Below are 23,562 nucleotides of genomic sequence, written 5' to 3'. Positions count from 1 at the left end.
CAGCACTCACCCTTCTCTCCATCCCTGCTCCCACCGGCGCCACGAGCCCGGCTCTCCCAGCGCCGTCCGCCCGCGGGCCCGTCCCGCCGGGGCGGGGAGACGGGGCGGGGCGGGCCGGGGCTGCCCGGAACGGCGGCGGCGGCGGGATGGGGTGGGCGCTGCTGGGCGTGGGGCTGCTGCTGGCGCTGTGCGCGCTGCTCCGGCACGGGCTGCGCAGCGCCCCGCGGCCCCGCGCCCGCCCCGAGCTGCGCGGCCGCACCGCCATCGTCACCGGTGAGCGCCGGCAACCGGGAACCGGGAACCGGGACGGGCCCCGCTGCGGCCCTGGCCGCCGCTCACCCCCGCGCTCCGCTCCGCAGGGGGAAGCAGCGGCATCGGCGCGGCCACGGCGCTGGAGCTCGCCCGGTGCGGGGCCCGCGTTATCCTGGCGACCCGCAGCGCCCGGCGGGGAGAAGCCGCCGCCAGCCGCATCCGCAGGGTGAGAGCCGGCACCGGCACCCCCGGGGAACCCCCGGCATTCCCGGCCGCGGGACATCCCCGAACCCTATGGCACCGCCAGGGTACCCCTGGCACCCAGCGGGCAGCTCCAGGACACCCCCCCGCGGGGTGTCCGTGGATATGACATGAGCTCCCCCAGATATCTCCATGGGTGCCCTGAGGACACTGCCATGGCATCCCCTCAGCAGCCCAGGGATGCCCACAAGAGACCCCCCAGGACATCCCTGTGCACCCCGAGGACACCATCCAAAACACACAACGGAACATCTCTAAGCATCACATGATTTATCCCCAAAACGTGCCCATGGGTACATCCAGGTGCCCCATGGCACACCCCAAGAATGACCCCTCAGACACTCCCATAGGACATCCCCAGGCACCCCGAGATTCTCCAAGGTGGGGCATACTCTCTGGGGCACACTGTACCACAGAGGGGCTACAGCCTCCCATGCTGGGGGTCCCAGCACACTGTAGCCCTTGGGCCAGATCCAGTCCCCAGAACATCCCCCTGCCCCTGGCTGGCTCCAGCCCCCACCCAGGGCAGGGCACACCCCCGGCTTGGCCCCTGGCCCTGCCCCAGCCCCCCTGCACCCACAGGAGACTGGGAACAACGAGGTGCTGTTCATGCATCTGGACCTGGCCAGCCTGCGCTCAGTGAGAGCCTTTGCCAGCACCTTCCTGCGCCAGGAGCCCCAGCTGCACCTCCTCATCAACAACGCGGGTGAGTGCTGGGACCCCAAATCCCCTGTGCGCCCCTGGGGCACCACCACAGGCTGCCACTGCCTCCTCACTCCGCAGGGGTGAGCGCCGGGGGCACGACCGAGGATGGCTTCAGCCTCCCCTTCCAGGTGAACCACCTGGGCCATTTCCTGCTGACCCAGCTGCTGCTGGAGCGGCTGCGGAGCTGCGCTCCCAGCCGGGTGGTCATCGTGGCCTCCAGTGCCCACTGTGCCGGCCGCCTGCACCCCGAGGCCCTGGGCCGGCCGCCCTCGGGGCTCTTCTCCACCTTCCAGGACTACTGTGACAGCAAACTGGCCAACGTGCTGCACGCCCGCGAGCTGGCCACGCGCGAGCAGGGCACGCAGGTCACCTGCTACGCCGTGCACCCAGGTAGGAGCCGGGTCACCCTTGGTGTCTGTGATCTGCACACCTTTGTGTCCCGTGGCGGCCCTCTGTGCAGGGTGGCGTCCTGCTTTGCGGCCTTTTCATAGGGAATTCCTGCACGGGGAGCATCTCTCCCCGTCAGCGTCACAGTGTGGTGCTTTGCATGTGTCCCTTTATGTGGTGTGGCCCTTTGCATGTGTCCCTTTATGCGGTCGGTCCCTCTGCACGTGTCCCTGTGCACAGTGTCTCTTTTCACAGCGTGTCCCTTATCTTGCCATGTCCCTTTGGACCTTGTCCCCTTGCACTGCGTTCCCTGATACGGCGTGTTCCTTTCACAGCGTCCCTGTGCACAACACATCCCTTTATACAGCCTGTCCTTTTTCACCTGCATGGCACCTCCCTTTGCACCTGTGGCACCTGAGGCACACCCAGCACAGGCAGGACAAGCATGGCAGCACCTGGGGGGGACAACTTCTCCAAGGCCACCCCGGCCATCTCCCGGCACACACAGGGGGATGCCCCACATGCACCAATCTCCCGCAGGCTTCGTCAACACGTCGCTGTTCCGGCACGCGCCGCTGTGGCTGAAGCCGCTGCTGCTGCCGCTGGCCCGGCTGCTGTTCCTGGAGGCGTCCGAGGGCGCGCGGGCGGTGCTGGACTGCGCCACGCGGGACGGCCTCGAGCCCCTCAGCGGCCGCTACTTCACCCACCGCGGGCCCCGGCTGCCGTGGGCAGCGGCACGCGACGACCGCCTGGCCCGGGTGCTCTGGGAGGCCAGCGAGCGCCTGGTGGGGCTGGGCACGGCCGGGGGACAGCGTGAGGGATGCGGGCAGGGATGTCCACAGGGCCCTGCCGCTCTCACGGCGCAATAAAGGCGATGGCGGCGGCCAGGGAGCCGGGGGTGCCGTGTGCGTGTGGAACGGGGCGAGCGAGGGGCACCGCGGCTTGTACACCCGCCACGAGCAGCAGAGCTGGGAGGGGGACAGTGAGTGAGTGTGCAAGGGGGGTGGGGGTGTGCAGGGTGGGTGTGCACAGCAGCACAGCCGGCTCTGCGCACACGCTGCAGGACACACAGCCTGCCTTGCACATCCGTGCAGTGTCTCACACACCCCTTGCACACCTATAAAGTGTCACACACACTCACATACACACATCCCTTGGACACCCATGCAGTGTCACACACACAGACATCCCTTGCACACACACAGTGTCACATACACACGCATCCCTTGCACACACAGTGTCACACACACAGTGTCACACACACAGTGTCACACACACACAGTGTCACACACACACACATCCCTTGCACACACAGTGTCACACACAGACATCCCTCGCACACACACAGTGTCACACACACACACATCCCTTGCACACACACACTGTCTCACACACACACACACACACACACACACATATATATATATAGATAGATAGATATATCTCTCGCACCGCGCATGCGCACACCCCCCAGTTACCCCGCGCGCGACTCCCAACATGGCGGCGCGCCCGGCCCCGCCCCCGGGCGCGGCGCCGACCTCCCCAAGATGGCGGCGCCCGCCGGCCGCGCCCCCGCCCCGCCAGGCGCGGGCGGTTGTGGGGGCGGCGGCGGCGGCGGGGCCATCATGGGGAACTGCCACACGGTGGGGCCCAACGAGGCGCTGGTGGTGTCAGGTACGGCCGGGACTGAGGGGCTGCGGCGTGACATGGAGGGCGCCCTGAGGGAGTGGGGGTCTTGGCTGTGAGGGGACTGTCGGGGGTTTGAGTGGTCGCTGTCACGGGAGGATCCTGAGGGATTGCGGGGGGGTCTCTAATGCGGGGTGCTTAGGAGGGGGTTTTGGGGGTCCTGCGATTTGAGGGGTCGCGGTCACTGGGGGGTGTCTGCGTGGTGGAGCCTCATGGCACAGGGGAGTCGGAGGGTCCTGGCTGTGAGGGGACTCTGAGGGGCTTGAGGAGTCCCTGTCATGGAGAGAACCTGTGGGAGTTGTGGGGTCTCTGTGCTGGGCTATGAAAGGAGGGGGGAATTGAGGGGTGCTGGCTGTGAGGGGGCTCCGAAGGGATTCTAGGAGGGATCCCTGTGGTAGGAGGGCCCTGAGAAATTTGGGAATAGACAGATGGGGGATGCTGTAATGGAGCTGAGGCTGCGGGGTGGGTCCGGCCACAGCAGCGGCGCCTCGGGTGCTGCTGATGCCAGGTGAAGTCAGGCACTGGCACCAGCAGAGCTCAAACAGGCTTTGGCTGGCATTGCCAGGGAACCCTCCTGTTCCCGGAGACAGGTTGGCTCTGCCAGGGAAGGGGAGCTGGGTGTGAGCATCCCCCTGGGGCAGAGCTGAGGCTTGTTCCTGCAGTGCCCATCTTCATCCACCACATCCTGCTGCAGCTTCCTCACCAACACACCTGCACGCTCAGTGGTGCTGCCACTGGATGCAGGTGATGCCCACTGGACATGGGGAATGTCACCAGCCTCTGGCTGAGGTTTAAACAAACCAGCAGTGAGATCCCCCATGTCTGATTCAACCTGTAGCTGCTGCAGCTCCAGGCTGCACTTTGGCATGGACCAGGCTTTGTGCGGGCAGGATTATTATTAATTCATTCTTGTTAGATGAGTTAATTATTGTTAGGTGATGTGAAGGATGGGAGCTTCACTCTGTGACAGACTGAGGCCCGCTGCAAGGTAATGAGCACCAGCAGAAAATGCATGTGAACATAAAGGATGTGCCTCTAGTCACAGCTTTGCCACGCTTGCAACTATGTTATTGTGGTTTTGGAGCCAAAGCCTCCAGCAAGCTGTGGTTGATCTGTTATCAGTTCATCTCTCTTGGATGACAGACCTGTTGTGGGAATTCCTGAGGAGATGCCAGGAGCAGGCTGCAGTTCTGGAAACAATTATGCCCACACTGCTGGTGCCTTCTAAGGAGTTACAAACCCCACCCAGCAGCTGCCCAGAGCAGCAGTATTCCTTGCAGTTTTCCTGGTCTGCACTTCCCAGTGGGATCCTAAGCTGATGCTGTGCTTCCCTCCAAAGGGAGCCCTGTCAAAACTGGCACTGCTTGGTGAAATGCCACATTCATGGGAAGACTGAGAAGCTGTGCTGGGATGCCCTTCAGTCTCAAAGCTTGGTTTTGCTTCTGTTCAGCTCTGGAGTTTACAAAACACAGCTTCCAGGATGAGCCAGCAGGAATTTGTGGCATCTGCTTTGCATTTCCAGGCGTGATGCTTTTCCACAGCCAGGAGCAGCGAGCCCAGGACACTCCTCGTCGTGCAGCTGCGTTTTGGGAAGGGAGCAGAGATCACCCAGGGTTCTGTCAGTTGGGATGGGGTTTGGAGCTGCCACCAGACTGGTTTTCCTCAGCTGCTGCCCAGTGTAGTCTGCACATACTTGCTGAATCCTGAGGGCACCAGCTCAGAGCTCTGCAGGGCCCTGCAGCTCCTCTGGGGCATTAGTGAGAGGTTGTAGCTACAAGACATTGAAATTCCAGGAACTTGAGCCATGTTCCTTCAGGGAAAAGCAGGGAGGATCTCGTGGCCCAGCATTAATTTGTGTGATACTAAGCTGGATTTAGGGAGAGAGGGGAAATGAAGTAGAAACTAATAATAATTACCATTAAGCCAAAATAATATTAAATAAATTTTAGTTAAATTAATTTAAATAAACCAAATATTATTAGAGGCAGGCCTTTGGCATTCAGTCTTGAATTGTCCCACTTGGTGGGAGGGTTTTCTTTATTTATTTTCTTTACTCAGCCTGTGCCCCAAGGCCTTTAGTCCTGGGCCTCCCCTGGCTGTGGGTTTTTCTGAGGAAGGTTGTTCTTTCTTTTCACTTTCTTGTGAGACACTCGAGTTCCTCCAGTGCTCAAGAAGCAGCCAGCTGTGCCTTGGGAACGTGGAGCTCTGTAGCCTTATTTGGGAAGCTCAGCACTCTGCTGGCACTGCTGTCCTTCCCCTGCTGAGCAACACCGACCTCCTTCTAAGAAACTGCACTGCTGATGGATCCATCTGTGAATTGTGGAGCCCAGGATTTGTAAGGACTCTCCCCAAATTGTGGGCCTGACTTTTCTGGGAGATTCCCTTGGTGCAAGGTCTGAGGAGGTTTTGGCCTGGCACATCACTGAACCCACTCCGAGCACAACTGGAACTGGTGGAGTTTTCAGGGAGGTACACAGAGTACCTGTTCATCGCCATATCTGAATGTTCCCACCAGCCAAATAGGCTGTGAAATGCTGGGTTTGGGTTGCAATCTGGTTAAAGGCAGTTTTTGTGGCTAAGAGTTGATCTGCTGATTTTAAATACAGCGCTATAATATTTCCACAGTGTCACAGTAAGGAAATCTGCATTTATAGTGGCCATATTCAGCTAACAGTTACCAAACAGTGTTGCTTAAATCTCTACACTTGAAGCATTTTCCTTCTGGCTGGCAAGGGCTGCAGCAGAGGAGCTCTGAGGGGAACACCTGGAAATACATGACGGGGGAAGTGAGCACAGCCCTCCCTGTTCTGTCAGAACAAACTGCTACTACAGCAGAAGTTTAGGGAGTGAAAGGAGGAAAAAAATCAGGGCAGTGCAACCCAGCCAACCCATCTTTATCTCCTAGGAGACTATTGAGACAAGTGTGTTGCTTGTTGCTTGTAACACCTACAAGAAGACAAGTGGAAGTATTTGCCATGTTCAGCTAATCTGATTCCTCCAAGGTGAGCTGAAATCAGCTTCAGAAATATGCTCCAGCCCAGTTTCTTAAATTTTAGTTTGGTGTAACACTCTCTGGGGCTTCTTGATGTCTGTCAAAGTAAAGGAAGAACTAGCAGTTAATTCTAGTCTTGTGTAGACATTTCCTGCTGCATGCCAGCAGTCAGGGGTGTGTAACCCTTCCAGAGCTGGTCTAAGCTCTTCCATCCTGTTACTGCATCCCTCTTACCCCTTCAAGAGCTGCTCATGTGCTATTTTCATGTTACTTTTCTAATTGAAAGCCTGAAATAAGGATTTCTTGAGGTTCTTGAAGCCCTTCCTGCAAGAGACCTACAGTCCATAGTGCAAGAAGGAACTGGTTTCTCAGATATTATGAAATTAATATGAAACTTCCTGGAAGATCATTGCCAGGGAACTTGACAGTAGTTCACTGTTCAGCTGAAAGAATTTATCGAGTAAGTTCCTTGTTTTGGCTTGGATAATGGAATCGAGAATGTGCTTATTGAATTTGCAGACTAAGCTGGGGGTGGGTTCGAGAGCTTTGAAGAGCTGGATCAGGATCAAAACAAACTCTGGAGATTGACCCAATGAGCTGAACAAAACCCAGTGCAGTTCTGGAAGGAGAAATGTAAAAGTTACATTTAGGTGAGAAGAGTCTATTGCATGAAAATGGAATGAGAAGGTCCAGGCCATGTCCTGTGGAAAGATGTAGTGGGCAGCAAGAGCCACCTGAACCCTCACACTGATGCTGTAATTCCAGTTCTTCAGCCTCAAAAGAAATAGGAGCTCGTGGGAAGGAGCAGGCAGCTTCAGCTGGGTCTCAGGAGGTTTTGCCCTATGTTCATACAGTTCAAACTGTTTTCCAGGGTTGTGGTTCCACCTCTTGCACCAGGCAAGCCATGCAGGAAGCTTGCAGTGGCACTGGTGGTCACCTGCCAGGTTTAACTGAGTGCTCCTGCAGATTTTGGTTTGTCATTTTGGCAAGCCAAAACTCTTTCCCCGTGGTTGGTTTCTCACTGCTTGTGATGCTCAGGGTTTGCTCAGAGTGCAGCATTGCAGCTGGTCATGAGTGTTCAAAAGGCCCCTCAAAAGGGCAGCTCATCTGGGATCTTTCCTTCTCAGGAGGTGCTTCTTCACACATGGTAGGGCTCAAAGTTTCCTTTGTCATGTGCTTGTTAAATCTCCAGGACTTGCAAACTACCCTTTGGAAAGCCTCTTAGGAGGTGGAAAGCCTCAGACCTTTCCTTTTGGTTTCCCAAGGGAATTTTGGGGAAGTATCTCAGTGATTTTGTTGTGTAGCTTCATTGTTGTTTGTCTTTTCTGAGTTGCTTCTCTTAGTTGTTTACGAGATGAATTATTAAATGTATTTTTAAACTCACTTTATAGCATTGTTACTCATTAAGTCATTTTCATATAGATTACATCCAGAACAAGATAGCCAGTGTAATCTGCTTTCATCTGCTGCAGTGACCATCAGAGGCTTTTATGGATTCAACTCAGAACCCTGCATCTTTTTAAATTAATTTTTGTTAACCTTGTACCATTTCTACATGAACAAAGCCTAATTTATACACACAGAGAGGCCTAAAAACCAGACACTGAATTTAGTCTGGGCACTGCTCTAGGATATCATTTTCTTTATGCATGCTTTTGCCTTCCTCTATCTCTGCATTATCTTTTGTCAGTAACTGTTTTCAATTACCAACTTTTTCCTGGTCTGTCTGGCCTCAGCAGCCTGTGTACCATGACCTGATTTTGGAAAGCTCACCACTTCCTGCCAGAGAGGTAACTTAGTGCCTGAGTTACCTGGGAGAGCAAACAACACAGAGCTTGTTCAGATCATCCCAGCTTTGATGTTTTGAACCCTGTGTCCCCAAAACTGTTGAGACTCATGTTCTTCCTCACTCACTTCCTGCATCTGCTGAGAGCTCCTTTTATCTACCAACTCCCAAGCGATTAATCTTATTTCATAATAAAAAAACCCCAACCCAACAGACAACGTACTTTCTCCTGGCTCTGGGAATTCTTGCTTGAACATGGGACCCCTTCATTGGGAAGAGGCCAAGCTGGCTGGCAGCTCCCTGGCTATGAATCCTCCATTTGTGGCCCTGCACACTGCCCCGGAAGAGGCACGCTGGATGTTTGTGGAAGCGACTGTGAGACCCAGTCTGCTGGAACAGTGGGCGTATTATAGCTGGGAAAGGCAATTTCTCTGCCAAATCTCATTGTGCAAGAGGGTTTATTCTTTAGCCTTGCAAAGATTTTGCTTTGTTGGTTCCTTTTTCACTTGCAGCCTGAGAATTGAGAAAGAGGTGGCAGGACTGCCATGGAAAATGAGCCCTCAGCTCCTCAGTCTTGCCAGGATGGAGCTCTGCTGCGCTCAGACGTCCAGCATGTGTGAAAGCAGCTGGCTGGCATCCCACTCTTCCTTAATGTGTTCATTTTCCCTGTTTTTTTTAGGCTTTGAACAGTTTTTGACATATAATCTAGCTCAGTAGACCATACTCTGCAGCTGTGTTGTGTAGCACCGGGAAGCAAATGTGGAGCTCATTTTGTGTGTGTTACTAAATAAGGTATTTCCTTGCATTTCCTACAGAAGGAGAGGAGCATCTGTGTGGAGAGGCACTTTCCTGTAACAATGGTTGGTTTCGGGTGCCGAGCTTTCTCAGGATATTATTAAGAAAAAATTAACAGAGGTTCAGTAAAGCCTGCATAGACCCTGGGAAATAAAATACCTTTCCATGTGATGCTGCTTTTCCTGAGTGCCAGGAACACCTCCCTTCCTGTTCTTGGAAAACCAGGGCCTGGCTGAAAGGCTGAGCTAACCGGGCTGACGTCCTCCAAGAAATGTTAAAGGCGTTGTGGTTACTGCAGGATGTTGTGTCATCAGCTTCTGTAACGTTTGCCTGGCTGAAATAGCCTTCCAGCTATGGGAAAAAGCTACCCAAAGGCTAGCTCGGAGGTGACAGGAGAATATTCCTCCAGGCTATGCAGCACAGGAGTTCTGAAAAAGTGTGTGAAGCCTTTTCCCGTTTGCGTTTAATTCTTACTGAAATGCAAGGGTGAAGAATTGTAGATGGGCAGATCTGCTGGTTTGTCAGCCACTGCATGGAAGCCAGCGAAGCAGGCAGTGTGTGGCCAGTGTCTGGAAGCAGGCAGTGTCTGGAAGCAGGCAGAAGATGGCTAAATGTGAGGGGTTGGAGCAAGAAGAGGAGAACAAGGAGAACAGAGTCCCCTCCTGCAGTCGGAGAGCCCTGCAGGCACACTGGCCTGGATGTGTGCTGCTTCTGCTCTTCATTTTGACTTATGCAAACGATACCGGTCATTCCTCTTGGAAGGGCTGCTGGCTTCATCCTTGTCCCTTTCCCCTCCCACAGCCCAAAGCTCCCAGAGCCACTCTGTTTTCTGCATTCCTACTCTTCCTCTATGCTGGCTCTGTCTTGCCTGCATAGATCTATCCCGCAGGGCTGGAGCTGTCTGCTGCTCTGTTTGTACAACACTTGCCTTGCTGAGGGCCTCAGGCACTGCTGTAGTAAGAGTGATTATGGAGAGCAGCTGGGAGAGGGAATTCTGGCTCACTCTGCCTGAGAGTCAGCAGCTCCCAGCCCTGGTCCGAGCCGGGGAGCTGCAGAGTTCCTCCCTTCCCAGCCATTCATCTGATCACTGGCAGGGTGCTCTCTTGAAAGGCAGCAGGTGTCTTGTTCCTTAAATCAAAGATATGAAAATCCAGGCAGCATCTTCCAGCTTCACCGGGATCAAATCTTAAATGTGTCAGGAGAGTTCTGGAGGCTGTCTGAATCTTGGGTACATCCAACTCTGAGATGGACCATCAAAGCATTAAACACTGTGCTACTTGCATAAGCCAGAATTAGAAGGTATTTTTTGGGAGCTCAAAGGTTATTTTCTCTTCCAATGCTGATTTGAGAGCTTCTGTGAGAATTTAAGGGTGGTGTGAGGGAATGGAGGTGGATTTCATATGTGGCTTTCCAAAGCAATTAACATCACAGTTGAAGATACTGATACTGATTCTGGCTGCTAAAAGGGCTTAACAAAACTAAAATAAAGCCCTGATTTGACAAACAGGTATTTCTGCGTGTTACTGTTGGTCATAGTGAATTATACAAATACTATTTTTGAACTTTATAAGACAATTCCAAAAAAGGTTGCCTTGGGAAAACAGCCATGTGAAGCCCATGGAGAGGAGGAAGAGTAGGAACTCCTCTGCTTGTAAGTTATTCCCTGGCCAAGAGCATGTGCATGTGTGTAATCCTGATGTCTCTGTGTTCTCTGCTGTGCTGCAGGTGGCTGCTGTGGCTCTGATGAGAAGCAATATGTGTATGGAGGCTGGGCCTGGGCTTGGTGGTGCATTACTGACACCCAAAGGTAAGGAGACCCCTGTTATTTGTGGGCTTTTGGAGTGGAAATTTGGCAAAATCATCCCAGTGCCAGTGGGGCTGTCAGCAGTATTTTTAGGAACACTGGATCAGGCACTGTGTATGAAACCAGGGATGAGCATCAGGAGTTCTTTGCTGGCTGTTGGCATGGGGACAGCTGAGTGCCACAGTGCAAAAGACACGCACAAAAAAAGAAATCACGTGCTTTCAGCTGGATTGCTTTTCAGCAGCCTCTGTCCACAAGAGGAGCCAAGCTCTGCCCAGTATGGCCCAACCCCTCACCCAGTAACAAACCAGTTCGTGGCCTGCAGTGCACCAGTGCCCCCCTCTGCTCCTCAAGTCTCTCTTTGTAAAGATCTGCTGACTGCTGTCACCTTGGGAGCAGACTGTTCCAATTTAAAACCACGGGATTTCCTTTCTCTCCCTTTCCTCAGCTGTGGATTTTGCTTGCTGCTGCTTACAGTCTGGTCTCTGAGCTGACATGCTGTGGTAGTGCTGCTGTCCTGCTAATACAGCTCTTTGTCTCTAGGATCTGTAGGAATGCTCCAATACATCCCTCATGCTCATTGACAGGCTTCCCCTGTCTGTGAAAAAAAAAAAATAAGAGGGAAAAGGATAAAGACGTGACTTTTGAGTTTTACACTGAGTGATGGCCAGAGGTTGTAGTTAACCCTTACAGCCTCTTCCAACCTCTTTTCCCTGTACCTGTGTTGTCACCAGCAAAGTGAGCATGTGGCTGCCCTCACTCTGCACATGATGGGAGGTGGGAGAGGAACGAAAAGCCCAGCTTGTGGGCTCAGTATTTAAAGGCTGCATTTGAGCCAGACAAGCTTCATTCCCAAATTTTTGTGAGATTTTGGTGGGAGAACTGTTAATTGAACAAATGATTCTCACTTCTCTTCTTCTGTGAGAAGCACAAAGAGCAGTACAGGACCTTGACCTGTCCAGTGCAGAAGATCAGACACATTTGGGAGGCTGATTTGTTAAGCTAAGGATAGGCTGAATCCAGGGCCAAGAACTGGATTGCCAGGAACGAGCTGTTATATGATAGAGGTCTGGGCATTATTTAGCAAGTGGGACTCTTGACAGGAATTCCAGCATCCAAACAAATATTCTACTTTAAAATCCATACCAGTTCGTGCCGTGGGATGTGGGGCTTACGTCTCCTTTGTCACATGCCATAAGCTGTGCCCAAGATGGAGCCCGCTGCATTAACATGAAGAGTGAGACAGATTTCCTTCTCTGAAATTAGGACATTTTTTCTGGAACTGCCAGTGCTGCAAGCAAGAGAGACAGGAGCAATTGTGTTGCTGTCAGCGGCATCCCGCCAGGTAGCATTAACCTGGGAACAAAAGGAACAGTTAGAACTGGCAGGGTGCTGGGCACTTATCCTGCTGCAACCTTGAGCACTGGGGAAAAACAAGGGGAAAAAATGCTGTCCCTGTTTAGGAGTCAGAAATGAAAGCAGTGAGAGAGACAGTGTGGTCTAATATGCCTCTGGGGAAGCCAAATGGTGCTAATTCAGCTTCCCAGGACAGCACTTGGAAGTGGTTTCTCTCCTCAATGCCTTAGCCAGGGGTGGGTAGCCAGGTCCCTGGTGTTTTCATTTATCTGTCCTCTCTTAAATACTGACGTGGAAGCATCTAAATTATTACCAAAAGGAATTTTTCTTTGTGTAAAGATTACTTCAACAGAGAACTCCAGCTGACACCAGGATGGCACAGTTTTGTGTGCAGGGTGGGGACGAGCCCCCAGTCTGTTTATCCTCATTAAAAGAAACTGCTGGATGCTGTAAACTCCCTCCCGTGACCAGGGAAGCTGATTATGGAGCCCTGGGAGCAGGCAGTGGGATAAAGGCAAACTGACCAGGGAAAAGCTGAAACCTGAAAGTCTCGTCTGTCCTTTGCAACGAGTGTCTTACTCTCTGGTAACTGCTCTGTGTATTTGCTGTCCTACCCTTACTCCTCCCTGCTCAGAGTGTCTTTGGAGGTTTTGACCATCCTCTGTCGCTGCGAGAATGTTGAGACGTCGGAGGGTGTCCCACTGTACGTAACAGGGGTTGCACAGGTAATAATCCTCCAGCTTCCTAAAACACTGTCTAACTCTTTATCCCTCTGTTTTGAGCAGCAGCAGCAGCAGCAGCAGCATAACATAAAAACCAATGGTTTTCTAACAGGACAGCTGAAATCTCTATAGTCTCCTCTCCTTCCCCTTCTCCAGCACTTGCTCTGTGGCACTCCATAGTTCATGGGTAATGCAGACAGGTACATTCCTGGCAAATTCCAAATTCAGCGTTGCTGTACCTAACATTTGCTCCTGCTGTAACCCTTTCCTTGCCAGCACTGTCTCCACTGGGGGCTTGGGGGAGAGCAGAAGAGCATCTGGAGGCACACTTTTGTGTGGAGGCACAGGCAGGCCAGGTTGGATTCTGTACAGCATTTGGGACAGGTGGGAAGGCAGGTTTTGTGCCATTTCAAAATTGCAAATGTGTCTGGCTCTGCAGTGTTGGCTGTGGATTCCCACTCAGGCCTTCTTCCTCCACATGGAGACTCTGCCCATTTTGGATGTTGTCACCTTTGAAAATACAGCACAGAGACCTCAGATGAATTGCACCACAACAAGACTGGCATTATGAACCAGTAATGACTAAATATCCCAGTGAACGGAACTAAGAAGCAGCACAGTTTGGAAATTAAATCCCAAGTCTAGATTAGGCCTTCAGAAGGCTGAAATCCTGCAGTGTCTGATTAAAGCTGTGAACACATGGCAAAAAATGCCTGTGCATGTCCTGGACAGTAGGATGTGTTTTATCAGCTCTCAGTTTGCGTGCCAGTTTAATTAGGACAGTGGCCAAGGCAGGCACAAACTTGCAGGGATAGGTTTCAGCACTTCCAGCCAATCCTAGAGCAACTCAGTGTGCACACAGCAGCCCAGGGCAGCCCCTTCATGGTTCAGATGTTTGACCTGATGTTCACTGACACAAACTCTCTGCCCCATGGCTCCCTGTCCTGACTCCCAACGTCTCTCTGGCTCATTATACAGGAGCCAGGCTTGGCTTCCTGGAGTAGAGCCTGCCACAGCCAAAGATGTCTCTTGTTTTACCAAATTGTGACCTGTCAGCAGATTGCTGGGACTGACCAAAGTACCTCGAGCCCACCTTGAGTGACTGAGAGAGCTCTGGAGCTGCAGGATTTGTTCCTGGGCACCTGATACTCTGCAGGTGCGGCCATAAAGAGCTGGAGACTCATTTCCAGAGGTGAACCAGATCAGGGGGTAGGTCTGTGGCAGGGTTAATCCCGGGCTTCTATAGAATCAGTGTCAGGTTCTGCCAAGCACCAGCATTCATGTCAGGTGGGTGGGAGCATGCCAGTTCTGTGCTGTGCTTTCAAACCAGTGACACCTCCCCGTGCTGCCATGGCATTGGGCAGCATGGCACAATGAGCCTCTGACAGAGGGCCCTTTGGGGTTCCAACCCTGCAGCTTCTGGCTCCTCACTAACCCAGCAGGAGGGAAAGGGCCATGAGGTAATTTCCAGTCTGGATTCCACCCTTCAATAATAAATTACCTTTAAGCATTATCTGAAAATCTATTTCTTGGCCACAATGCCCTGTCTGTCTCCAGTCACAGATGTGGTCCCTTGGCTGCATTCTGTGCCTGCCTTGCATTACCTGTGATGAGTGCAGCAGGTAGCCCGGGGCAGGAGATGCAAAGGGAAGAGCTGAGTGTGTGTAACGTGGAAACGTGCAAATATTTTACGTTTTTTGGCAGGATTTCCCTAGAGATAATGACGTTACAGCCCAGGTGTGAGGACGTAGAGACGGCGGAGGGGGTAGCTATAACTGTCACAGGTGTGGCACAGGTACAGTAACTCCAAAACATCATTTCAGGAATGCATGTCTCTACCTTACATCTGGTTTTCCCTCTGAAGAGGTTGCTGTTGTCCAGGGAGAGAAACCAGCTGCTCTGGAATAAATCTTTGTACCAAATCACATTGTCCTTGTTGGTACAAGCACTCTCCAGCATGTTCCATTTGGTGAAGGGGGTTGTGACTTCTCCTTCTCTCCCCAGAATTAATTTTTTTCTGGTGTCTCATTTGTCCACATGGCAAATGAGGTGTGTGGGGTGACTTGATGTGTTTGTGGAATGCTGATGTGCTGTGGTGCCCTTGGAGCTGTGTGTGACCCCACAGGACTGACCCATAACCTCCTGAGATGGTATCGAGCATTTTGTTCCTTTGGATTATTGTTAGCACATGGGCCTTGTAATTCTTCATGGTAAGTTAAAGCTTGAAAAAAAGAATTTAGTCCCTCCAGGCACTAAAACTGGCATGTGAAATTTTTGGCTGGAATTGAATTTTTATTCTCTACAGCTTTTTTCAAATGTAAGAACCTGCTTTTGCTGCTTGTGGCAGCACACCAAAACCCTGCACTTCTTGGAGTCTGAGGTCTGCTGTCCTGGTATAGTCTGTCCTTGGGGCCAGGTCCTGCCCTGGAGAGAATGCTGGGAGGGGGATGCTAGTTTTTGAGGGAATTTGGTCCCTCAAATAGGCAGCTGGGTGCTGTGATTGAAAATTACTCCTGACAGCTGATTCTGCAGTTGGGTGTGCAAACCAGGAATGGCTCTCAGTGCACACAAGGCTGTGGTCACTGTGTGTCCAGGTGTGTTGTCACAGGACAAGTGGCTGCCACATTCCCTGTTTGGAGCTCTGGAGCCAAGGGGATCTGTTGAGTGAAAATCCCTCATGGACTCAGCACCCTTGGTTTCGATTTTTCAATACTCTATATCCATTTTTCACTTAGTTTCCACTTCTTGATATCTATTTATCTGCTAAGGTGTCATATAGCCCCAATGGTCTTTGCACGGTTAGCAAAAATGTGTGCACCCATTTCTCCCTTCACACTCTTTTCCTAAATCTGTAGGCTTTTCCTTCTGTATTTGGTATTTCTCTAAAGCCAGCATTCCCTTTTGTCCTAGTTTTGGGAAATCCTTCCTGTAAAATGGTCTGGTAGCAGAGGGCTGGATCACTAGGTGCCTTGATTTGAAAATGCAGACCCCAGTTCATCTCATTCATGTTATTCTCTCTTCTCACTGTTCTTTTTTTCCACTGACAGTTAATTTTAAAGCTGTGATCCAAGGAATTGTCATACAGAAGGCAGCCTCAAGGCTGTTGGGGATGTGCATGGCAGAGATTACCTTAATTCTGCAAAGTACTTTTTGAGGCAAACGTTTTTCTGTTAAGAGCTTGAGAAAAAAAAAAAAAAAAAGGAAAAAAACCCCAAACAAATTATTCCTAGAGAAACAGATTTTTAAGTGTTTGCTGCAATGGTAGAAGTGCTTAATGTGCATAAGGATGCTGTTCTTTTCTTGAGGAGGGATGTAATGAGTGCTCACCAGTAGCCTCATTCCCATGTCGGCTGGGATGTGCTGGGCTCTATATCCTTCTGTAGCATTTTCCTGAGCCTCCAGCTAATTGGATTCTCTGTGCTCACCCCTCACTGCGAGTGCAGCTGGCTGGAGCAGGGTGTGGTGGCATCGATCCTGCACAGGGGATTGCTGGATGGAAGCTCTCTGATCCCCTGCCAGCCGAGGGCTCTCCCTCTGATGGGAATGACATTTGAGTGTCGCAGTGCCCTGCCTGAAACCCTGCAAAACACGCTGAGCACAAATTGCTCAACTCTGGTTTCTTTTGTGCAGCCTTTGCTTTGGAGGTTGGGATCTGTATTCCGTGCAGAGCCAGGCTCCCGTGGGCTGGCCAGAGCTCACCAGTGGAGGCTGCCTGGCTTTATCCAGAGGCTGAATCATTCCTTGCTCCTAAGTACTGCAGGGATTCTCCTAATGAACATCCTGCCCTGTGCTCTGTCCTCCCACAGCTCCCGAGGGTGGGGATTGTTTGAAGAGGTGGAATTGCTGGCAGATGCTCACCATAAATGTCGCTGCTGAGTCTAATTGCTTTTGATACTTGCAAAAATCTCCTATTAGCTGTGAGAGGAGCCTCGTGCAGGGCTCACACTCCTGGGTGCAGCTCCAGAGCAGCTCTCTCAACTCCCCCTTGTGTGGGAGGAGCACACTGCTGGCCTGGGGTGTAAGGACAAGAAAAACTACTGCAGAATTGGCCCTGAAAGGACCCCAAGAGACTGTGGGGACAATGCGGAAGAGGATTGCCACACTTGCCTGAAGTTGTTTGACATTTTGACTGGGAGACCCAGTCTGGGAAGCAGCAGTAGGAAACAGCCTGGGTTGCTGTTTCTTCACGTTACAAGGGGCAGGGTTGTGGCAGGTGAGTTTTGGCCAGCTCACTCTCTCTAGCATGGTCCACCTCCTGTCTCCTTAGAAGATGACAGTCAGTCCCAGCTGTCCTGCTCTCTGGCAGTGCCTGGGCCACGTGCTGCTGTTTGGCTCTGGAGGGATCATTTTGTGTGTGTGGGCTGTCAGACAAGGCTCTCAAGAAAGAGTTGTGTTGCTTTTGCAGCTGAAAGTGCTAGAAGGTATCAGGATGAGGGCTGTAGCCTGTGAATCCCTCAGTCGTGCGCACTGGGACCCTCAGAGGGCCCCTGTACAACATCTGTGATTTGGAAAACTTGAAACCAGGTCCAGACAAGGCCCTTGGGGCAGGACTCAGGGTGCCACCAGCTCCTTGTGGGACAGGAGGCACTGCCCAGGCCAGTTGTGTCCATGAGAGGGTGCTCTAGGATCCAGAAAGCTGTGTGGCTGCTCTGGACCTGCTCCTCCTCTGGTGCTGCCAGGCACAGAATGTCCCTGTGCCCAGCCTTTGCCTGAGCCCTCAGACTGGACATGGTCACCAGGAGCTGTTGTCTTGGTGGGTTGCACTCCTCATAGCTGGGTGTTGTAGAGCACAGATCCCCACTGCCTAACACACTCCACAGGGATTTGTAATTCACTTTGCCTTTAAAAAGCAGCCCTGTGACCAGCAGGACTATTCTAAGACCCTGGCTTGGCTGGAATGGGGGCACTTTTATGCCTGGCTCTGGTGTGAGAGAGGTGAAAACGTTGCTGGGGTGGTTGTGTCCCAGCTCTGGGGATTGGCACCAGACTGACCATGTGGAGCAGAAGAGCCAAGTCCTGACCATGGCACATTAGGGTCATTGCAAAGGATGCCTGGGAGCTCCCAGTTACAGGCAGGACAAACCAGTGGCCTTATTTTCTCATCTCTCCTTCCAGGGAACACTGAATGGAGCCCTTGTTCCCAAGCTGCTTTTTGGGCATGTCAGACTCTTTCTTATTCTCTTGTCTTTTTGGGCTCAGAAAAATTCATTCTAGTGAAAGAGGAGGAAGAGGAAGGTAACAAAATGGGTTTTGGCCAGAGGTGGTTAATACCCAGCTTTCTTCTGTCTCTGGTGTTGGTGCAGTGGCTAAACTGCTGTTTCAGGGTTTTTTGTAGGGTTTTTGTTAGTTGGGACTGGTAGGGCCAGGCTCTGTCCCCACTGCTGAGCACCTCCACGCTGAGCTGCTGTCAGGGTTTGGACAGCAGCACAGAGAGCAGGGGCTCTCTGCCTGGTCCAGTGGCCTGGCTCAGCCTGGTGACAGCTCAGTGTGGTCCTTTGGAACATCAGTAGCATGGGGGCCTGGCAGCCTGGTGGTGGTACTGCTGCTTCTGCTGCTGCTGCTGCTGCTGCTGCTGTGGGGTGCCTGCACCTCCTGGACAGGCACCTCAGTCCCCTTGGTTCTGTCTCCTGTCTCTAGGTGAAGATAATGACCGAAAAGGAGCTCCTGGCTGTGGCCTGTGAGCAGTTCTTGGGGAAGAACGTGCAGGATGTGAAGAATGTGGTGCTGCAGACTCTGGAGGGACACCTGCGCTCCATCCTAGGTATGGAGGGGCTCATCCCCTGGAGGCATCTGGAGTGGCTTTGTCCCTTCTCAGCTGGCTGGTCCCAGCAGTATCGCTGCCCCCACGCAGCCACACAGGACCTTCCTGTGCTGCCTGCAGAGGTGGCATCTCCCCTCCAGCAGCTCCCTCTGCGTGGCTGGGCCTTGTGATAAATGAGTTTTCGGTGCCTGCAGAGAGAGATGTCTGAGTCCCCAAGGGCCACAGGTAGCACATGTGGGTGGTGGTTGCACTTGTGAGACTGAGATGTTGCTGTGGCAGAGGATTACACCCTTGTGCCCAGGCCTGAAGAGATTAGGGACAACAAGGATGTTGCTGAGCTTAGACCCACATTTTTGTGTGTTACCTGTTCCAAATAAAGTGCTTCACCTTCCTCCCCTCTGCAGGTACCCTGACAGTGGAGCAGATCTACCAGGACAGAGACCAGTTTGCCAAGCTGGTGCGGGAGGTGGCAGCTCCCGACGTGGGTCGCATGGGGATCGAGATCCTGAGTTTTACCATCAAGGTACACCCAGATGCTGGGCATTGCTCTAGGCAGGGCTGTAGGAGCAGATGGAGAGAGCCTGGCCCTGACCCCCCTGCTGCAGCTGGAAGGCTGAGGCTGACAGGCTGTCCAGCCCTCCGGGAGTTTCCATGACAGCCGCCGCAGCATGTCCTGTATCCAGGCAGCTGGGCCAAGAGCAGCCGGGTAGCTGCCTCTGTAAACAGGCTCGTGGAGAGAGCTGGCTGATAACCCAGCCTCCTGGGAGAGAGGGAAGATGTCGGGATGGCCTCCTTCTCCCTGCCCTCCCTGTTTGTTTGGAGCAGCTGACGTGACGCGTTCTGACCCTGGCCTGACCACTCTGAACTTCAATGGGAAAGGGAGCAAGATGGAGTCACTCATTTGAAGTGGTTATGACTTATCTCCCCTCCCCAGGATGTCTATGATAAAGTGGATTACCTGAGCTCCCTGGGGAAGACTCAGATTGCAGCTGTCCAAAGGGATGCAGACATTGGAGTGGCAGAAGCCGAGCGGGATGCTGGCATTCGGGTGAGTCTGGAGACGTGCTGAGCTTCTCTGGAGCAGCCTTTTCTGCTCCAACTGCATGCCCTGAAGCTCTGCTCTCTGTTCCCTCTCTGCAGGAGGCACAGTGCAAGAAAGAAATGCTGGATGTCAAGTTCTTGGCAGATACCAAAATAGCAGATTCCAAACGGTCTTTTGAGTTGCAGAAAGCTGCCTTCACTGAGGAGGTCAACATTAAGGTGAGAGTATCCCACAGCCCATTGCTGTTCCCTGGAGGGTCTGTGATGGTGTTGCTGACTCTGGGACTTGTCAGCTTCCTCCTCCTGCATCTGTTAGGAGAGCTGGGGGTGGAGAGCCCAAGTCTGTGTCACTGCGAGCTCCTTGCAGCAGATTCCTCTCCTGTTTGCAGCAATTCAGTGGGACTTGAAGAAGAGGAAAGGATGGGGAGAGTTGAACCTGGACCTGATTGGGCTTAAGTGCTGTGGGAAGAGCAGTAGTGAGGATTGGGATGTTACCACTGGGAAAAGGTTCAATAGCAGGAGTTGTGTCTGGTTTTGTGGTCCTTATGTCTGCGTACCCAAGTTCGTGGCCCTGACCCCTCTTGCCCTCTCCCCCACGTGCAGACTGCAGAGGCCCAGCTGGCCTACGAGCTGCAGAGCGCCCGGGAGCAGCAGAAGATCCGTCAGGAGGAGATCGAGATCGAGGTGGTGGAGCGCAAGAAGCAGATCGAGGTGGAGGAGAAGGAGGTGGTCCGGATGGAGAAGGAGCTGGTGGCCACCGTGAAGCAGCCGGCCGAGGCCGAAGCCTATCGCATCCAGCAGATCGCTGAGGGCGAGAAGTGAGTGAGCCCCTGCCCTGGGCTGGGCAGGAGGGAGTGCAGTGCTGCCCTCAGCCCCAGCTCCTGGGCTCTCTGCAGGGATCCAGGCTGCTGCAGGGCTGCGTTTCCCTTTCCAGGGTGAAGCAAATCCTCCTTGCTCAGGCAGAGGCGGAAAAGATCCGCAAGATCGGAGAGGCCGAGGCTTTTGTGATCGAGGCCGTCGGGATGGCGGAGGCTGAGGGGTTGAAGCTGAAAGCAGAAGCACTCCAGAAGTACGGAGAAGCTGCCCAGCTGTCTCTTGTGCTCGATGCACTGCCTGAGGTGAGGAGGGGGCAGCTTTCCCCTGCTCCTGGTGGGCTGGTTTCCCAGACTGGGCTAGGTGTCCTGGGATCACAGCAAGGCCCTGTAGGGACCTTTCCCAGTGAGCTGCTGGGCAGTTCCTTGACTCTCTGCTCACCCTGCTTCCCCAGATCGCTGCCAAAGTGTCTGCTCCCCTCTCCAGAGTGGATGAGATCGTTATTCTCAATGGAGAGAAAGGCAGCACCATGTCTGATGTGAACCGTCTCCTGGCTGAGATCCCCACCTCTGTGCGTGCCATCACCGGTGTGGATCTCACAAAGGTGAGCTGGGCACTGGCAGCTGGCAATGCCAGCTGCTCTTAGGGCACAGGGACTTGCCTGGAAGCTGTCAGACTCCCAGGGAGCCTCTCCTTCCCCAGCCCTGACCAGCGCAGAGTGCAGGCAGTGCCCTGCCTCCCCCTCCTGCAGCCCTAACAGCTTCTCTCTTCCCCTCCTGCAGCTTCCTCTGTTCCAGAAAGCCACCGAGGCCAAGGAATGAGGCTGGCCAACCCAAAGCTCGTGAATATCACTCCCTGTTATGCACTCAGACATCAACTGCCTTCAACACATGGGAATTCCTTTTATATCAAAGACAATCTGAGTTTCGTTTGTAACTGGTGCCTTATTTTGTAGGGCCAGAAAGATGCATGTCCTGTCTGCTGCTCTTTTTATTCCAAGGCTGAGAGAGGATTTATTTTCTAATTAACTTTGTGTTGTCTCAGGCCAATCCCATCCCCAGTTGTGACTGGCAACTTGTCTGGTGTTGCAGTCCCTGTGCCTTGCTGTTCTCTGCCCTGGGGTGAACACCTGGGATGTGGAGCACAGGCTTGGGATGGGGAGTTTTAGGAAGAGAACCAGGACCCCCCTCCCCTGGGCTGCTTGCCCTCTCTCAGTGACCCTCCTGGGCCCTGTCCCAGCCCTGCCTCTGCCCACAGCTGTCCCTGTGGCTGGCTCTCCCTGTCCCTCACCCTCAGGACCCCCACAGTGCCAGCAGCCCTGCCTAGGCTGGGTGGGTGGCAGTCAACTCCCCAGGAAGGTGACAATCCAGCAATAGCAGTGGGTGCTGCTCTCTCCCGTGCTGGTTCCCCTTGGGGATTTCTCCTCATAGGATCTGAAGCAGGGAGAGCTCCAGGGGTCAGAGGGAGCCCAGCTCAGGCCTGGTGCCATCTCACCGCCACGAATACCAAAAAGTAGCACTGTGCCAAAGCCACCCATCCCCTGAGAGGGCAGTGAAGCCACTGTGGCTGTCCCCAGGTGCTGTGACACTTCGCAACCCACAACTACTCGAGCAGAGTGGTGGTCAGAGGTGGGTGGGGGACCAGCTGGACACTGAGGTGGGGACAGGCTCCTCCAGCACAGCCTGTACAGCTGCCCCAGCCTCCCTCCCTTCCCCTGCCTCTTACGGCCAGTGGCTTCGCTGCCTTGTGACAATGTGAAAGACATTGTCCCCCGTGTGTGCCAGTCCTCCCCACAGTGCCACCAGCGCCCTGTGCTGGCCCGTGCCCCTTCCCTGCCTGTCTCAATGCCTGTGTTCAGTGTGGCTGGCACAGTTCAGTGTGTGAAGTCAGCCTGGCACTGCTGGGAGCGGGGGCATCCTGCACCCCCAGCTCAGTGCCCCCACCCCGTGCCATGGGATGGCTGCAGGTCCCTCCCGGTGCTGTCCTTGGCCAGGAGTGACCCATGGCGGGTGTGCGGGGCCCCCCTGCGCCCTCCCTGCCGCCGGGGCGGGGGAGCGGCGTTATCGGCCCCGGCTTGCGCTGGCCCGTGGGCGGCGGGCGCGGATCTGGCGCTGGCCGGGCCGGGCCCTATCTGCATGTGGCCGCCACCCCGCTGCTGCGAGATAATAAACCCTTGTCACCTCCTGCCTGGGCTCGTGTCGTCCTTCACTCCAGTCCGTCCCGCCCTGGCTCCCCTGGGTGGCTTGGGCTGGCTGGGGGCTGCTGGCCCGGGAGGGGTCCCGTGGGCAGGTGGGGTGCCAGCTCACGCTGCTCCTCCAAGGCTCCTGGCAGCTGGTGGCTTCCCCATGGTCACCGTGTCCCCGTGGGCTCTGTGTCCCAGCACTCCTCGGCATAGAGCCTTGTCGTGAGCCCACAGGGATGAGTGTGGAGCCACCGAGTGAACTCTGCTGCGGGGCCCGTGTGAGCCCAGGAGGTGACCTGTGCAGGGCACCCCAAAGAGTGGCACCCTGGGGTCTGGAGAAGGGCTGGCAGGAGCTGAAGGCACTGTGTCACAGCAGCCAGGCTGGTGGCAGCAGCTCATGTCCCCCTGCCTTGCCACCGGAGCCCTCTCCCAGCTCCACACACCCTTCCCTGCCCCGAGGGATAGCAGGGTGGTTCTGGGGGTACCTGTCCTGCTCGAGGTGACCCTGCAAGCAGGACCAGTGACAGCCAGCATGGAGGGCTTTGCTGCACTGCCCTCCCTGGGGAAAATGGTTTCTTTGTGCCCTCCGTGTCCCCTTAAACCCAGGGCAGGACAACAGGCCCTGTCCTATGTGTCCTGCAGGGTGGCCCTGCAGATAGGCAGGGTGGGGACAGCTCTGCAGCCCCAGTGCCTCCTTATCTGGAGGCAGGCACGCTGCCCTGGGGCAGCCTGGCTGCTGGGAGGGCTGTGGCACTCGGGGGTCTCCTGTGGCACCTGGGGGTTCCCACAGCAGCTGTGGTACCAGCCTGGGGGACACTCAGGCCCCTTCTGCCACTATGGGGTACAAGGCCACAGGGCAGGGCTGCCCTGGAGTGCTGAGCAAGGCAGCAGGGCTGGCAGCCAGCGTGGAGATAATCCCACAGGGACAATCCCTGGGGCTCACCTGGAGCTGGCCAGGACTGGAGGGGCTCAGGGACACTTTGCCCGTGTCACTGCTCTGCATGCTGGGGTGCCTGTGC

At 54.1% G+C, this 23,562-nt stretch overlaps 2 protein-coding genes across 6 annotated transcripts; both read left to right on the top strand.

The window, feature by feature from the left end:
- The first annotated feature begins 146 nt into the window (after positions 1-146).
- On the top strand, positions 147-2,496 carry DHRS13 (dehydrogenase/reductase 13). The gene is made up of 5 exons (XM_021550856.2): positions 147-273; positions 360-478; positions 1,096-1,219; positions 1,297-1,608; positions 2,146-2,496. Exons 1-5 carry the CDS (start codon positions 147-149, stop codon positions 2,472-2,474), a joined length of 1,011 nt encoding a protein of 336 aa, XP_021406531.2. The 3' UTR covers positions 2,475-2,496.
- Positions 2,497-3,148: 652 nt separating this feature from the next.
- Positions 3,149-22,545, top strand: FLOT2 (flotillin 2). Of its 5 annotated transcripts, XM_077787522.1 has the most exons (12): positions 3,149-3,279; positions 10,590-10,671; positions 12,659-12,727; positions 14,451-14,541; positions 18,384-18,507; positions 18,912-19,030; positions 19,442-19,555; positions 19,648-19,767; positions 20,152-20,366; positions 20,483-20,666; positions 20,816-20,965; positions 21,144-22,545. In XM_077787522.1, the coding sequence occupies exons 1-12, from the start codon at positions 3,153-3,155 to the stop codon at positions 21,180-21,182; spliced, it is 1,434 nt and encodes a 477-aa protein (XP_077643648.1). In that variant the 5' UTR covers positions 3,149-3,152; the 3' UTR covers positions 21,183-22,545. The 5 variants fall into 5 exon arrangements, with proteins under 5 accessions (XP_077643648.1, XP_021406615.2, XP_021406617.2 ...); XM_021550940.2 differs by lacking the exon at positions 12,659-12,727; XM_021550942.2 differs by lacking the exon at positions 14,451-14,541 and having other exon boundaries at positions 12,659-12,749.
- The last annotated feature ends 1,017 nt before the right edge of the window (positions 22,546-23,562 follow it).

The sequence above is a fragment of the Lonchura striata genome, chromosome 20 (genome assembly GCF_046129695.1).
Source record: "Lonchura striata isolate bLonStr1 chromosome 20, bLonStr1.mat, whole genome shotgun sequence".
NCBI classification, from domain to species: domain Eukaryota; kingdom Metazoa; phylum Chordata; class Aves; order Passeriformes; family Estrildidae; genus Lonchura; species Lonchura striata.
The sequence above is the reverse complement of the archived record's forward strand: the minus strand, read 5'-3'. Positions and strand labels throughout refer to the sequence as shown.